Here is a 16247-nt window from a genome sequence, read left to right as displayed (position 1 = left end):
CTGGAGGAGGGTGGTCTTCCAGGTCAACAGCATCTGACCTTGTCTGTTCCTTTCTTTCTACTTTTAATTCCTGGATCTGTTTGCTAGCCCCCTCCTTTCTCTGTGAAATATCTTCCTGAATGACACCGGTGAGACCAAACGCTAAGAGTAGCTTGGCATCGTGCCCGCCTGTCATTATTTGAATATAGGTGCGGTGAGAAAAGCATGGAGGCACCTGGAAGGGAAGAAGCCAGCAGCGAGAGGTGGGAGCGAGTGAGGAAGGAAAGTAGCCAGGAGATGTTGAAAACAGTTGAGCAAAGTAACAGCATAAAATGAAAACCAAAATAAACATAATAAGAAAGAGATTGTTAAGATTAAAAAAAAAGAAAATAAAATTCTGATGGTGGTATCACTCTAGTGAAATGGCAGAATTACAACTGGTCCTGAATTTGGGAAGATCCCAGGTGCCACAGTAATTTGTAGACAGTGATGACTTTTCATTTCAGCAGCGGCAGAGCAACTGAGCAGTTGCAGACAGAGTCAGACTGTGAACCAGCAGCCACAAGCAACCTCCACACGAAGCTGTGTAAAGGCTGCTCAAGGTTTCTGACCCGTTAACATTGATTTTTTAGGAAGCTCTGGAACACTAGGGAAGTTCTGGACAACTGGAAAACACCAATAAGAAGTCAGTAATTAAAAGGGAGCGTTTTCAAATCTCCATCAGGCTGTTGTTGTTTCCATAAAAAACAATTATATGGAACTTCATTAGTAGGAAATTAAGGGAACATAAAAGAGTTAACATCAGTCGGCACAGTTTTAAGGGAAATAGAATCTCTCAGGCAAACTTGATATCATTTTTCAATGAGATTATGAGCTGGTAACAGACATCTTTGATGCATTTGTGTTGGTACTGCATGATGACTTGATTAATAAATTACAACAATACAAATTCAGCATGCTTGTGTCAGTGACTGGTAAGAATAAATAAACTTCTTGTGGACAGGCTTTCAAATGGTACAAAGTTTATGTGGCAGCAAATAATAAGGGCAAGTCCCAGGCTGCTCGGTAAGCCAGACAAAAGCAATGAATATTCATGTGAAGGTGACCAAATGCCATGTGTCCAGGGACAAAGAATGTAGCTTTTCTTACAGAATGGAAAATTTTATGCTGGACAGCAGTGACCTGAAAAGAATTGAAGGTGATGGTGGGTGATCAGCTGGACATCTGCCTCGGTGTGACCCTGTGGCCAATGGGACTGGCTAATGTTACCCACCAACACAATGTTGACGAGGAGCAGATGGATTACATTCTCTTTGTGCTTGGTACTGGAACCACTGTTCTGTCCACTTCTGGCCTCCACAAACTAAGGAAATCTTGAAATATTGTGGTTTTCACAAAAAAAATGCATAAAGGAGTAAATTACTGGAAAATGTGCCTTACAGTGAAAGGCTCCAAGAACTCTGTCTGTTCAGCTGATCAAAAAAGAGATTGGTTGATCACAGATCTCAGCACCATACATGAACACCAAAAACTTGGTCACAGCAGGCTTTTCACCCTACCAGGTAAGGGTAAAAATAGATCTGTGGTTGAAATTTGAAGTTGGAGGCCAGGTGGGATTTTCTATGGCATCAAAAACAGCACTAAGTTTTCCTCTTAAAAATATGCTGAGATTTCACCATAGCTTTAGAAGCCAATTGATGCATGGAAAATCTATGGTTGGTGCTCCTATGAGGTAACAATATCCCTCTTCCTCACCGTTCGACTTGAATATTTATGAATCTATGAAAATATTCTTGGTGCTTTTCTCCCCATGAGAAAAATGTTATGTTGTGGTGGATAATTTTTAAAAAAATATTTATTTTTATTCCATTCAAAACCAAACATTTCCTTTTAGACAGACTGTTACAGTGTCTCCTAGCATCTTCCCACGTTGCTCTGTGGAGGTTAATGCTGTGCTTTTCACCAGGACGTGGTCTTGCTGGCCAAGTCACACCATGCTCCAGGCACTGGGCTCCTCTTCTTGCTGAAGCACTACATTGCGGTGTTGAAAAGAGTGGTCCTCATTCTTTCTGTTGGTGCAGGAGAGTGAGACTAAATTAAGACTGAAGTCAACATCAGAATTTGATGACAACTTGATTTCTAAGTTCCCATGTCAGTGCTCAACCCCCTTGTACTGTAATCCAGTGGACTAAGCAGTGTCCTCATACCAGAGAAAACTAGACCCTCTTTCCAAGATCCTTATTTGTGATAACACCATTGCCTAACAGCATTCAGGATTGAAACTGACATTGGTGTCATTTGTAGTAGTTCTCATCCTGCCATTAAAACCATTAAGGATTGTTAGCAGCCACGCACGCTTAGACCTCTGGTGTTTAATCCTGTTTCTAAAGCTCAGTGCAGACGATGCAATAGTTATCACTGACTTCAGGAATATTGGCTCAGTCCCCAGCAGCACAAGTCCCTACTAATTTGAACGAAAACAGTAATCTTCTTAGCTGCTAATAGTGGTAGACAGTGGTATCTACAGATTTTACACCGGAGCTGGGTATGTATCACACCCCGAGCAGCACATTATGTATTTTCCATAGCCACAGGTACCTCATCTCAACGGTCTGAAGTCCAAAGCAGTTTAAATCATAAATGATATGCTCCTTGCAGCAGCTGTCATGGTGTTTTGCCATGGGGGATTGCCCCTGTAAGTTGCAGTGCTGGAAGCACCAGCCTTCTGCTAGGGGTGCCCTGGCTCGCCTGCAGCACCGGCCTCTGAGGAGCAGCTGGTGGAAGCAAACACAAAATGCACAGCGCTTCCCCCTGTTACAGCGTTTCCCCCTGATACAGCTCCCAACCCAGCCCCAGAGTAAGGCAGCGCCAGGCTGCTGGGCTCAGAAATCACCCTGCTATTTTTATCTGCTTTCCTTCCACCACTGATGTGTCTCTTTGCTTCTTGGTCCTCGGAAAGCTTCTACCAGTTCTCCATGGTGACTGCCTTCAGAGGACAGATTCCCTCGCTGGTGTTAACACATCCAAAGTGACGTACACCTGGTCTCGCACAACACTGTGTTTGGCAACTGTAGGCCTGATGTGCAAGAGCTGGTGAACTTCACATGAACTAACAAAGTTTTGGCCAGCCTCTCCTGGCCCCTTCTGCATTGTTCCAGTCATGGTGCATCGTGTTTTGGGCAGTTCTTTTATCCCATTCTCATTTAATTAAGTGATGATACAGGGACATTCAGACCAGCAGCTTTCAACCTTAGCAAGCAGCGGTGACGGAAGCCAGGGGCATGCTGATATGATTAGCGTAGTTTATTTATTTCTCAGAAGATGAAACGACAAAAGCAAATGCAGAAACCGTTGGTGGTATGCGTAGCCTGGTCTTGGTCCTGATCTTCGTCCCCACTGTGCCTCTGGCAGAGCGCGGGATCTCTGTGCAAGGATGGCTCCACCGCACCCGATAACGCGTGGCTGGGAACGGGACCCTTCCAGTGTCGTTTTCACAACACAAAATAATAACAATAATAACCAGCTGCTTCCAAAGGAGGGAGCTGCAGCAGGAGCTGCAGTGTTAAACTTCGAGGAGACCTTGACATTCAAGGATGTTTCTGAGGGCTGATGGTGTTTTTTTTGGAGGAAAATTGCTGTGTCCTTGGGCAAAGATGTCTCTTGGGTTGTGCAGCTCGGGGAGTGGGGGGACACACTGCAGCTCAGCAGCTGGTGGGACATTTTAGGATCAAGCTGAAAGGTGGTTCGGTGTCAGCGGGGGAGCTTTCCTTGTGACCACAGTCATGGCACCTTTTCAGGGTGGGGGTGACATTGTTTATGGGTCTGAGGGACAGGATGGGGCAGAAGGAGCACAGGTTCATCCCGCAGGGGGTGAGGGGATGCCTCCGCTTTGAGCAGTGACACAGGTTCATTCCTGATGGGCCCCCTCCTCATGGTGGGTGGCAACAGTGTCACTGCCATGGGGCTGTGTACCCTGATAGGGGAAGACATGGGGTCACTGCCATGGGACAGTGTCCCCTCATGGGGAATATCATTGCCATGGGGCTGTGTCCCCTCAGGGGAGAGGACATGGGAGTCCCCGCCGTGGGGCTGTGGCCCCTCATGGTGGATATCAGTACCATGGTAGCTGTGTCCCCTCCTGGTGGGTGTCATGGCCTTGGGGTTGTGTTGCTTGGGGCTGGGGGGAAGCGGGTGCCACGGTGTCTGTGTCTCCTCACAGAGGAGGGGACATGGGGTCACTGCCACAGGGCTGTCCCCCTCAGGGAGGTGTCGAAGCTGTGGGGCTGTGACCCTCATGGTGGGTGTCACGACCATGGGGCTGTGTCTTCTCATGGGGGAGGGCACGGGGATGGATCCTGCCATGGGGCCGTGCCCCTCTGGGAGGTGTCGAAGCCATGGGGGCTGTGTCCCCCCAGGGGGAGGTCGGCAGCCGCTGCCATGGCAGACACCTCCCTGAGGGGCAGCGGCGCCGCCCGTCCCGCTGCCTCCCCTCCCGCAGCACCGGGCCAACGACACGGCCTCCGGGGAGACCGCTCCCCGCCGCCGGGCCCTCCCCGCCCCTCGGCCGCCGGGCGTGTCGCAGCGCCGGCGCAGGCCGCGGCGGTGCCCCCCGCCCGCCCGCACTACATTTCCCGGCGTGCCGGGCGTGGCGGGGCCGGGCCGGGCCGCGCGGAGCGGAGCAAAGCGGGCGGCCCCGGCGTTGGTACTGCCCGGGGCGGAGAGGGCCGGGCAGGGCAGGTGGGTCGGCCGGCCGGCGTTATCCCCATGGAGCGGGGGAAGATGGCGGAGCTGGAGAGCCTGGAGACGGCGGCGGAGCATGAACGGATCCTGCGGGAGATCGAGAGCACCGACACGGCCTGCATCGGCCCCACGCTCAGGTGCGGCCGGGGCGGGGCGGCGGGGACAGCCGGGGCGGGGGGGCTCGGGCAGGCTTCGCCCTGCCACCTTCCCTCCCCACAAACTTTGAAGCAATGAGGAAATTTTAATTATTATTATTTTTTCACAGTCATCTCTGAGAAAGTGCCCGTAGTCCCCTCCCTTCGCTCTGCCTGGCTGCCCCGGGCGGTGGAACCGCCGTGAGGGGGGACCCTCGGCCTGTGCCCGACCCCCGGCTCCGCGCCCCGGGCCCGGGCCGGGGTCTCGGGGTGTCTCCTCCTGCCTGGCCGCGGCGGTGTCCGCTCCCACGGCGGGCTCTGCCTCTCCGGCTTCAGCCCCTGCTCGGGGCCTGCGCCCCAGCAGCCCCTCCGGAGCTCTAGGGGTGACCGCAGCCCCCCGCCCCCGCCTTCCCCGGCGGGGAAGAGGGGGAAGGAGGGCATTTTCCTGCCCTCAGCCCGGAATCTGTCAAAGTTATTCTTGTAAACCGCCGCCTGCCTTTTTTTTGTTGATTTGTGTCCGTTTCGCAAAAACCATGGCTAATTGTGAAGCCGTGGGTATGGGTACAATTACCGTCCTGATGATGATATGAGTTAATGCCTCTGTTTGCTTAATGGATCCTTTGTTCTCCTATTAAGCATCTTTTTCCTAGTGGTTCTTGCAGTATCCTTCAGCTGGGAGAACCCGTTGCTTCATCTGCGTTAACTGCTGAGCTCTCCTTCCCCAGGAGCGCAGATGGATATGGCTGCATGACCAGGAGCGCTGCCTCTTCTTTTTTCTTTCCCTTTCTGCTCCTTTCCACGAATCTGTGCCTGGCATTTCAGCCTTTTAGGTATTTCTTTGTGATACTGGTTTGGATTTTGCAGCAGTGGCTTCTGCTGTGTTGTTAATCTGAAAGATGCGGTAGCTGGCTCTTTAACTAAGGCCTGTGTCTCGTGGGAAATCATCTAATTTTTTTTTGTTAAATATGATGTTTTAGATAAGTTATGCATGTCTAAGACCTGTTCTTGCTAGCCAGACCATGTACTGTTAGCATCGCTGTCCTGGTAGAAGCCATGTAGTAGATTTGTCAAACAGAGACACCTCATCCCTCCTTCCTCTTCTTCAAAGTAAAACAGAAGTTCTCCAAAGAATTTTGTATCAAAACTAAAATGCATTACTCACAGCAGAGAGCACAAGTGTGTGTGTTACTCTCTGGAAGGTTGATGGTACAAATGGGTAAATAACAATTATAGCTCTTGTAGCGAAATTGATCAGGCTGAGAGGTGGGGAAAGATGGAGGTGTGTTACCGGAAATACTTGGCTTCAAAATCTAAATAGTTGCATTGTCCCAACTTAAATTCGGTGCTAAGCTTTGTTGCTTTTAGTGGTGAGGGGAACACCATGCCCTTTTGTAGGGCAGTGTAGTTGGTTTCATCTTTCTCTTTCAGCTGCCCTGCATCAGCCTAGGAGCTGCTGAACTGGAAATCACAGTCCCAGGTGGGAGTGTTTCAGTATAAACAGCACTGGAGCCTCCTGTCCCACCCCCTCCACACTAGCTCCTAGTTTCTTTTCAATATTTAAATTTTACAAAGTCATGGTTTTAAATGACTGGTGTGGCTGTCTTTAAAAGTAAATGGGTTTAAGCTATTTGACTTGCAGTGATACTGCGCTGTGAGGACAAAATTAAAATGGGAAAGCTCTTCATTTGTGGAGCAGTAGTGCACTGGATTTATCTTGCTATAAGGTTGTAATTTGTTTAGTTTTTTTGACTGTTTGCAGTTTTTTTTCTGAAGTTCTCCCATGAAACCTTTAAAGGTAAACTGCATGGTAGGAGACGGTGTAGGAGAATTAGATTTATTAACAAAACTGAAAAAACTGGTTCGAATGTCTGGGAACTGCCAGAATGAAGAGTGTGGGTGTTTTTTTTTTCGATTTCATAGAACTAACTGCAGTTGGTCTTGTTTCTTAGTATTAAGGTTAGATGAGGCGTTGGGCTTAATGTCTATCTTTGCATACCCACAGAAGAAACACTAATAAGCGTCTGGGGCAAAGAAAGGTTTGTGTTTTGCTAGTGTTAACTGTTGGAGTACAGTGGTACTTCATCAGGAGTATTATTAATGATGTAAGTGTAAGCAATACCCGCTCCAAGGATTTTTAGAGTGGAAACTAGACCAGCTCAGGGTAAACATGATGTTCTGTAGAGTCCGGAAAAGAAGATGATGGAAACTTTTAAAAAAAGGTGACTCACTTCTCGTAGGCATCACGGAAGAAATGTGTCTTCATAAGCCAGGCTGGCTTCCCTTTTAGGAACAGCAATCCCAAAACGCAGTTCAGAAATAGGCTGGACTGCTGGGCTTCTGCTGCCAGCGGGGACTTGTTTGCAGAATTGTACTTTTATCAGTTTCTGACTTGGCAGAGTGAGATATTCCGACTGCAGCTGCTCTGTGTTGTCCTCACATAGTGCTCAAGGCTGAATTACTATTATCAAAGGGTGACGGAGGGGTTAAGATGTTAAATTTAAGGTCCAACTAATTCATCTGTCTGGGTGGGTTTGTGTCCCACCCATAAGGGAGAGCGTTTTCTGCTAGAAAAATAGCAAGTGTAGTAATTCTTGCCCTGGGGCAGGGGAAGGACGAGATGCCTTCTTGAAGTCCCTTCCAGCCCTATTTTTCTGCTCTGTTCTTGCTGTGATTCTGGGAGTCAGCGGCATGGGCCGGGACTCCATTGTGCGGGGCGCTGTGCAGATGTGGGACGATGCCTGCCCCTCCTCAAGGAGAGGAATTTAATTCTACATATTAAATGGGAGATGAGGGTGTGCGAGGAAGCCTTGCAAAACAGCCTTGATCTGTGTGATGAGCTGTGCCAGTCTCATGTCTTGCTATGTCAGTAGCTCTGATGCCATCAAGGTCTCTTCTCTCTCTCTCTTGCTCTTTTTTTTTTTTTTTTTTTATTTATTTATAAAACCTGACAGTGAATGTCATTGTGCTTGAAGGAGGACACCGAGCGAGTTCAGTGAGTCTTTGTGGGGATCCCCTCGAGTCTGCGATGCTCCTGGAATCAAAATAATCCACTTCAGGATGTCTTTCCTGCTATTCAACCTCTACTAATTATATCCATTGCTCTTAGTTCCACTTCCTTTTTCTGTTATAATTCCTCTTCTTTTTCTCCTGTGTTATGCTTCTTGATATCCCTCTCTGTATCTAGGCTTCTAAGAATCACTTAATTCTGCAGGATCAGATAACCTTCTAGGGGGGAAAAGACCCTCTTTCTTGCTTAAAACCACCTCTTGACTAAGCTGTGACACCCAAGTGCTCTAATTTTTATTATATTCAACTGACTGGTCAAGTTTGTTGCTCTTCGTTGAGCTTTCTGTTCACTTCAGCTTTTTTTTTTCTTTTAAGTGATGGGACGCTAGTGATGGACTGTAATATTCTAGCTGCAGTTACTGTAAGTGAGGATGCTTGCCTCTCTGCTGGGATTCCTCTGTAATTTCTAATCAAATTTATTCTTTGAGAAGAGGGTAATCCCTCACTCTGCAAGCTCATACAGTGTTTTCTGAGTGCTTATCCTGAAATAGCTCACTGTTACTTTTGATATGTAGAGATTACTTTATTGCACAGCTGATGGCTGTCTTGCTTTCTTCTGTGATTCTCTTATTATCTCCTGTTATTTTAACTTCTCCCTGGCCCTGTGTAGTCCTAGATTATACGTGATTGACTCAAACTGGTACAGATTAAAGGCAGGAGAAACAGTGAGATTATTTTGTATGACACCCGATAAATGTGGGCTGTATAACTTCACCCACTTTTCCTTGTGTTCAGCCTGTCATCTAAAGATGAGTCTGTGTGATTATGTGAATTGCTAATAATTTAAAAAAAGTTCCTGGTTTCAGCCTGCAGGTGTTCTGCTGTCCTTTCTCGTGCTCCTCTGCAGTGTCCTTTAACACCTGGTGTCTTCTCACAATTAAAATACAGGCTTTTATTTTTAAGTCACTACTTCCTTTTGGCTTTGCAGGTCCATCACTCTTGAAACCCCTTTTCCTGCTCTAAAGCTGCATCTGCAGCTTTTTGAAATAGATGAAGGATTTTTAAACAGCATTTGACAAATTAAAAAAGCCCGATCTGGCCACATAGATGTAGTTACAGTATTCCTGCTGTCACCTCACCACTTTAGATGTAGGTAAAATTACATTGATACTGTAGTAGTCTCCTGCCTGTACGCTGAGAGATTGGAGGAGCTCTTTCCCCTAGCATTATAACAGGAATTATTACTTAATGCAGAGTTATTTTCTTGGGAGCACAGGTCTTCGTAGCTATGGATCACGTTCCTCATCGCTACATCTGTACCTTCGTGGTTCTCCTGCAGTGCGAGTTGCTGGGAAGGATCAAGATTTCCAAGCGATTGTTCTCCGCGGCTGCCTGATTTCATGGCTTGTTATTCTGCCAGCTTTTGTGTCATCTGCAAATTATATCATCAGTCTTTTTTTTTTTTTTTTTTTTTTCTTTTTAGATGTATATTTGCTTTCTAGATTGTTCCTTAGTGAGTGAGATTTTATCAGTTATGTTTGGACTAGTACTTACCTGTACCCCTTTGGAAAACTGAGAAATGTTATATTTCAGACAGCAATTAATCATCCAGTCTGTGCTTTTATATAGAACTATATTTTAATAGGAATTTCATATCTGTCAGCTAATTATGTGTGTTTGGAGAGATTACAATGTTGTTTAACCCAAGAATGAAATTAAGCACACTTGATAGGATAGTGTTTCTACTAAGCAGCTCTTGACTGAGATTAAAGTAAGACTGTAATTAAGCTCTGTTCCCTAAATCCTTTATCAACTCTTCCATGGATGTGTCTGGGATTAGTGTTGCCCTGGCTGACCTACAGCTACCGTGCTGACCCGTTTACCATACTGTCAGTGTGCCCTGTTCATCCCCTGCCTGTGACCTCCCCCATGCCCAGGTTCATCTTAAAATGCAGTTGAGGACCTCTGGATCCACTGGTTTTTTTTTTTAGGATTCTGGATCTCCTAGCTTGGATGCTTGACAAATAATCTTCTTATTTATGACTAATGGCTATAATTAACCTCGTCTCTCAAGGGGCATCACCTTAGGTCCTTCCTGGTACCCTCAGCCTCTGGCTGTCTGTATGGGGGTAGCATTGAGACACCTGAGCTGGATGTGTGGGGAGCCAGAGGTGCTGTTGCTGCAGTCCATTTTGTTGACATTGTTTGATTGCTACCTTGGGTCCAGGCTGGAGCAATGTGACAGTGCAAATAGCAGCAGCTTGTCTGAGATCCTGACTCCTGAGCTGATACTGATGACCTGTTCTCTGGTTTATTTTCTTCTATAACTTCAAATGGAGCTGAGCTGCAACTCAGCTGCACCCTGTTCCTGTGTCATTCAGGTTTCTGTTGTGAACTTGGAAAACTGAGGCTTTACTCTTAACATAAACTTATGGATGGGGTCCAGCAAGTGCTGGGGCTCTTGTATAGCCCGTCTGAGCTCCCCAGTGTCTCCTTAGCTGAAAGTTGTGGCATTAGTACAAGCCCTGTGGTAAACCTGGTTGGAAAATGGATCTGGATGGAAAAATAACCCGTCTAAAAATGTTTTGCTTTCATACATCTCTGCTTCAACGTGTTTTGGTGTGTGATAGCACAAATGCTGTTTCTAGCCCACGGAGGAGGTTGTGTGGGGCGAGGGGCTTGGTGATGGCAAAAATCAAGACTGAGCCTTGCCAGATTTATAAAAGCTCAATGAGTTAGTTTGTCAAACTAGACACTAACCTGCTGTGTCGTTCCTACTCCATAGTCACAGGCGCTGACGTGGGCTTGGTCAAGCTGTCTGTAGTTAAGTGCGTGTTGCTTCTCACAGCTGGGGCTATGGGGTGTATTTTGATGGGCCAGTCTTGGCTTAAGCAGTTTCCCCACTTCTGTTTGCTCCTCCCAAGCATTGTTGTGACACTGCATTCATGTGGGTGCTGAAACATAACCCCCCCCTTTCCCACCTTATTTGAGTTATTTTTTTCAGCTGGATCAGTTTGCCCCTGTTTCATCTTGGGCTCATTTTGTGGCTTTCCAGTGTCTAGACTGGCACAAGGGATTTAGTGGCAGGGTGCTGGATCTGGGGGCCAGCTGTGCTATTAGACATCAAATGTCCGTGAACTTGGATGTGGTGTTCTTCCATGAGCTGCTTGCAATTCCCTCACCTGGTAGAAGGCTGTTGGTTGGGGAGTGTAACTGGTTTAGAGCGAGTTGGATGAGCATGGAAACCATGACACAGTAAGGATCAGGAGCAGCAGTTTGAGTCTTTCTGTGTTCGGTGCTAAGAATGAAGGCTGGCCAAGCTGGTCCTAATCTTTGCTCCAGTGGGTGAGATGAGGATAATGGTCTGTGTTACAGATGTGAAGTGAGGAGTAATGACAGGCATCTGGCTTAACAGCTTCCCTATTTTTATTTTGGAGTGGAGGAGTGAAGATGGTACAGTGTCCTGCCTGATCACTCTTGGGACTACCTTTACTGATGGTAGGAGGCTGTGATTGCTGTGGTTTGTCCTTCAGCCAAGCCTGCCTTGGGTGAGGACAGAGGAAGGAGACCCTGGATCAGCTTTGGAATGAAGTGGACCTTCTCCTACACATGCCGGGGATGGGTAAGAAGTGCCTCCTTAAGGTCCCAGGCACAGTAAGAATTGAAGAGCATCTGAAAATCATACATAGTATCTGTAAAAAAAAAATCCCCTGAGGCTGAATACTGTGAGAACTCATGTGTAACAGAGCTAAAACTATACTGAGTTGCTCTCCTGACTTTGCACCTTCTAGCTGTGCCGTGTGCTACGCTTTGCCTTGACTCCACGAGCCCTGGCTCTACAAGTCCCATCCCTTGCTTTACGTACAGTAATTCGTGAAATGCCAACTTCCAGCAAAGCAACGCCATGAAGAAATAGTGCAGACCGTCTAGACACTAACTGTTGGCCGCAGAGCTTGCTCAGGAAGCTGCTTGTAACAACTGTAAATTGTCTGCTAATAAAAGCCTCGCAGGATCTTTTGAAGCATCTTTCAGCCCATTCTCCTGCCACCCAGACGGGGAAACTGCAATCTCCTGAAAATGAGCCTGGGCCTCTGTTCATATGTACATAATTAAGCGTTTTTTAAAAGACAGTTCATTGCAATACTGCTTGAATTATATTAGCATTCCCCTCTGGTCAGGATGATGCTGTTCAGCTCCAAGTTTTCTGTTGCAGAGAAAAAAAGTATCAGCAGCTGCTCCTGTGAAATAATCTGGTATCAGCATTAACAGTCAGTTGGGACATGGACTGGTCTGGCTTAATGTGTGGACCATTGGCAGTCTCTGCCTGAAGGTACGCTTAACTTAATTATCTCAGGTTTTATGGATACTTTCTCGTTTGCAGTGCTAAGGTTCTGCAAACAACTTTGAGATGGTGAATCCTTATAGTTCATATAACCCTTTTTATTTCCGTCTGCATCCTGATGTAATCTGAAGGGAACAGCTTGCAAGAATGTACTGCTCAATTATTTATAGCTTGTATTTTCTTGATTTTTCTCGCAGAAGTACATTCCTTTCTGGAATTTAATGAATCACTGTCAAAGGACAGATTATCAAATGGTGGTTCCTGTTCTGTGGGATGTGATCTTGTGTCTGGGCTCTCAGTAGCTCACTGAATTTATCTTCCTGCTTACCCTCCAAGTGCCTCATCTGCAATAGCAGTATGTGATAGCAGCGTTGCAGTGTTGTGAGGCAGTAAGCTAAAAGGGGATGTTTCCTTAGAATCAGTGGAGAAAAGGTGCTCTACTAAGCTGTCTTGGTGTCTTCTGGAGTTGTCACTGTGTATGACTTCGCAGTATTTCGTCTCGACCTGGCAGCTGAGCTCATCTTTAGAACTGTCTGCTGTCCTGCCTGTAGAGGACTACAGAAAAGTAGTGCCTTGGTAACTCGGTTGTTTGCCCATATGTAGGCAGAGTCCTGTGGCATTTAAGTCTACCTAGACTGTCCTTTCTGTCATGTTTTTTCTGATTCCACTTCTAGTGGGTTGAAGGATTTTTGTCTTTTTGTTTTTAGAATATAAATAAAATGGATATTTATTCCAGGGCTGCAGAAGCCTAGTAATACTGACTTTCTGAATCTTTTTCCCCAAAGGAGTGCAAACACAACCTTTGAGAAAAAAATCAATTGACTGGGATTGTTTTATCTAGAGAAGACAAGATGGGCATGTAATTCATCTTCACATGCAGAATAGACTGTTGAGAAGGTGAAGAAAAGCTCTTCTTTCATGACTCTGCACAGGCTGGGATCTGTGCTACAATCGCAGCAGCAGGAATTTAGGGTAGGTGCAGGGAAAGGCTTTCTAACTAACGAGAAAATCATGAAAATGTTTGTACTGGTCACATGAAAAGCTGCTCTTCATCATTCTGTCTCTGAGGGTAGTGAGGAGTGGGTGCTTATCAAATGAGATACAGAGCAAGTACAGACACATGTGTTGCACTTATACCAGAGTTTCTCTGTTCAAGAGCTTCCTGTGGATCTTTTCTCCATGACTGTCTCGTCAACATTTTAGTCTGCTAGTGCTCTCACACTGAAACATTTTACAGTGATGAGTTCTGTGCGTTAATTGTACATTGTATATTCCTTTAGGGTTGTTTTTCTTTTTTTGCTAGAACAGGGTCTAGGCTGTCACAAAGGATTATGAGAAATAGTAAGTCACTCTTTTTTTTTTTTTTTTTTTTTTTTTTTTTTTGCCTTCCAAGCTGAAGGTTCTTAATCAATTCACTGTAGTCTCTTGCCAAAGCTGTTTTGAATTGCTCATTATCCCTGTTGCTTTTCTTGGTATCTTTTCTCATGCAACTATCACCTTTTTACAAAGATGCTGGAAAGATCAGAGCTGCACATAGTGATCAAGATGCAGATTCATGTCTTGCGATGTGTTAAGTGGCACAGTGATGTTCTTTGCTTTGCTTTCTCTTCTTTTTCTTGCAGTCTCTGTGGTCTGAGCCAACACTTCTGACAATATAGCCACAGTACAGCTGGCGTCTCTCCTTCTCAGTGGTAGTAGTTAATTTGGAGCCCCTTGCTGTTGGTGTACTGTAAAAGCTTTGCCCCCCATTCCTCCCCTGCAAGTGTCCTGCTTTACACTGCTCGCACTGAGCTTTATTTGTCATTTTGCCACCTGATACTCGGTATTGTAAGATCCTTTACAGCTTTTTGCTTTGGAGTTAATCCAAGTGAATAGTTCTGTATCCTCTGCAAAATGTCATCTTGATGTTCATCCCCTTCTCTAAAGCACTGTTAAACACATTGAACTAGAGGAACATGAACCATCTATTTTTTCCTTTGAATTTCCACAATGCTTTTAACATTCAAGTGTGTTAGGTTGACCAGATCCCCCTTGTTAACAAGTCTGACTTCTTCAAAGAGTGCTGGTGAATAAGATGTGTGAATGCCACCCAAAGAAGCTGTTGTCTCCTTCATTGTATTGTACTTTTTACATGTTTGCTAACTATTTCATAAAAAAGACTTATACTTTGCCCAGTCATGTTTACTGCTCTGTAGCTTGCAGGATTCTTCAGGCACTGCAGAAGTCACTAAGGAAATCGGTATCATGTTTTCCATCTGCCCCTTTCTTGTGGTAACCACAATATTAGTAATAGGTTATTGCTGACCTGGTGTTTGTGGCCTGGCAGTTTTATGTAATGCACCTTTAGTGTTCTTAAGCAAGCAAGCACAACTTTTCATTCTACTGAGCTGATCTAAGCATCTTCTATTAAATTCTTAGCCTGCAGCAGCAGGAGATGTTTCAGGGTAGAAACTCCTTAGCCCCATCCTTGGCATGCAGCAAACCATTTTTCCAACCATTCCAGGGCAGAAGAGTTTTCGTGGAAAAAAACCTCCTGCTCTCTTCCTTGCTCTGGCAGGTTTCCTGCTTCTGATGGTTGAAGAAGTTACTAGTTTTTTTTGTATTAAGAATTAGCTTTTCATATGACTTGTATAGATTATTTTGCATGTGTGCTTAGCTTACTTGGATTTGTGCTTTTTAATTTTCCCAGAGTTGGGAGATTTTTCTTTTATTCCTTGAAAGTCTCCTCTACTACTCCTTAACCATGGTGGTTGAGGGGGGTTGCATGTGTGTGTGAATATTTAAAGCCTTTTTTCATAGTTAGTATACTGCTGCGTTAGAGCACATAAATATGTCTTTTAAGCAGTTTCATTGCCACCCACGAACATTTAATACTTCTAGCTATTCCTTTTTAATTTCCTTTTTTGGTAGGGAAGAAATGAAGAAGCAAGCTGTTTTTCTTCTTTGTAGTGATATGCGATGGTAACGGTTTTCTACCTGCTCCCGCAAAGGTGCTTGGTTTGGGTGTTTTACCCCAACTGTTGCAGACCCCATTCTTAATTCTGAACACTTGAGAGGGCTGGAGCAGAAGTACTTTTTTCTGTAGGTTGTCCTGACTCTCTGCTAACAAAACTTTTTGGCAAATCTAAAACCTCAATCTTGGCATGGTTCCCTCATTTGTCTACGGAGCACCTTGTCTGAAGGGTCTGAAAAATGGGGTGGATCGATGTCTGTCGGTAGCTGGTTAGGGAAGGTTGACCATGCGGTAGGGACTGAAGTGAAGGAGGTGACTTCTGGAAATCCCCTGTGAATCAATAGGGTGCTTGACTTTGCCTCCATCAGCGTATCTGGTCATGAGCTGAGGTCCAAAAGCAATAGCTGGGCTGGCCTTGATGTCCTATCAATAGTAGGTGGTGCTATGCAGTATGGTCTTCTGCCCATCATCTGTTCAGTACGGTAGTCTGGGCGGGTGTCAGTATGTCTCTAGCTTTCTGCTGAAGCTCAACTTACTCTGCACAGATCAGCTGTCTTGTGTGTGGCACTCATGGCATTACCAGTAAGCACGTGTCCAAGCTGCTGGGGAGGGTTTCTCCTGCCCTTGCTGGGTTCAAGGAGACACTGGAACAGCTCTTCTTGAGACCATGCCACCACTGGAGTGGTTCCTTCAGCCTGGCTTTAACTGCTGTCCTTTGTCAGTCCTTGCAAGGGCAGCAAGCTGTGGGCTGGGTTAATCGTTCTACTGGAGCTGTTTTGTCAACATGGTCCCACCTCCAGTGTCATAGGGTAGCTGCCACAGCTTCTTGAAAAATGCAAAAATAGGAGTCCAGGCTTCTTGATTTCCTGTGGCTGTACCTTAGGAAGCTAACATCCTTTAAAAAATTTCTAGATGCAGTTTTAGGTCACTGTAAAGAATTGTTTCTTTGGAATACCCAGCCTGTCTTCCAGGTACCGTCTGCCTTGCAGAAATGAGGATGAACAGTGTGCCTGTCTGCTGGAACTTCCTCTCACTGCTTCCAAATCCATTTTGGTTTGGAAAATCAGTGTACGGGTAACTAGCTCACCTGCTG

At 45.8% G+C, this 16247-nt stretch overlaps 1 protein-coding gene across 4 annotated transcripts in view; it reads left to right on the top strand.

Moving 5' to 3' along the window:
• The first annotated feature begins 4624 nt into the window (after nt 1-4624).
• The window catches only part of EXOC6B (exocyst complex component 6B), a 313881-nt gene continuing 302258 nt past the window's right edge, over nt 4625-16247 (top strand). For all 4 annotated transcript variants that reach the window (XM_063337243.1, XM_063337242.1, XM_063337241.1 and 1 more), the window contains exon 1: nt 4625-4856. In XM_063337243.1, coding sequence (XP_063193313.1) covers nt 4744-4856 — 113 coding nt within the window. In that variant the 5' untranslated portion in view covers nt 4625-4743. The remainder of the gene's footprint in view (nt 4857-16247) is intronic.

Source organism: Chroicocephalus ridibundus, chromosome 5 (assembly GCF_963924245.1).
Source record: "Chroicocephalus ridibundus chromosome 5, bChrRid1.1, whole genome shotgun sequence".
In the NCBI taxonomy this organism is placed as follows: domain Eukaryota; kingdom Metazoa; phylum Chordata; class Aves; order Charadriiformes; family Laridae; genus Chroicocephalus; species Chroicocephalus ridibundus.
The sequence above is the reverse complement of the archived record's forward strand: the minus strand, read 5'-3'. Positions and strand labels throughout refer to the sequence as shown.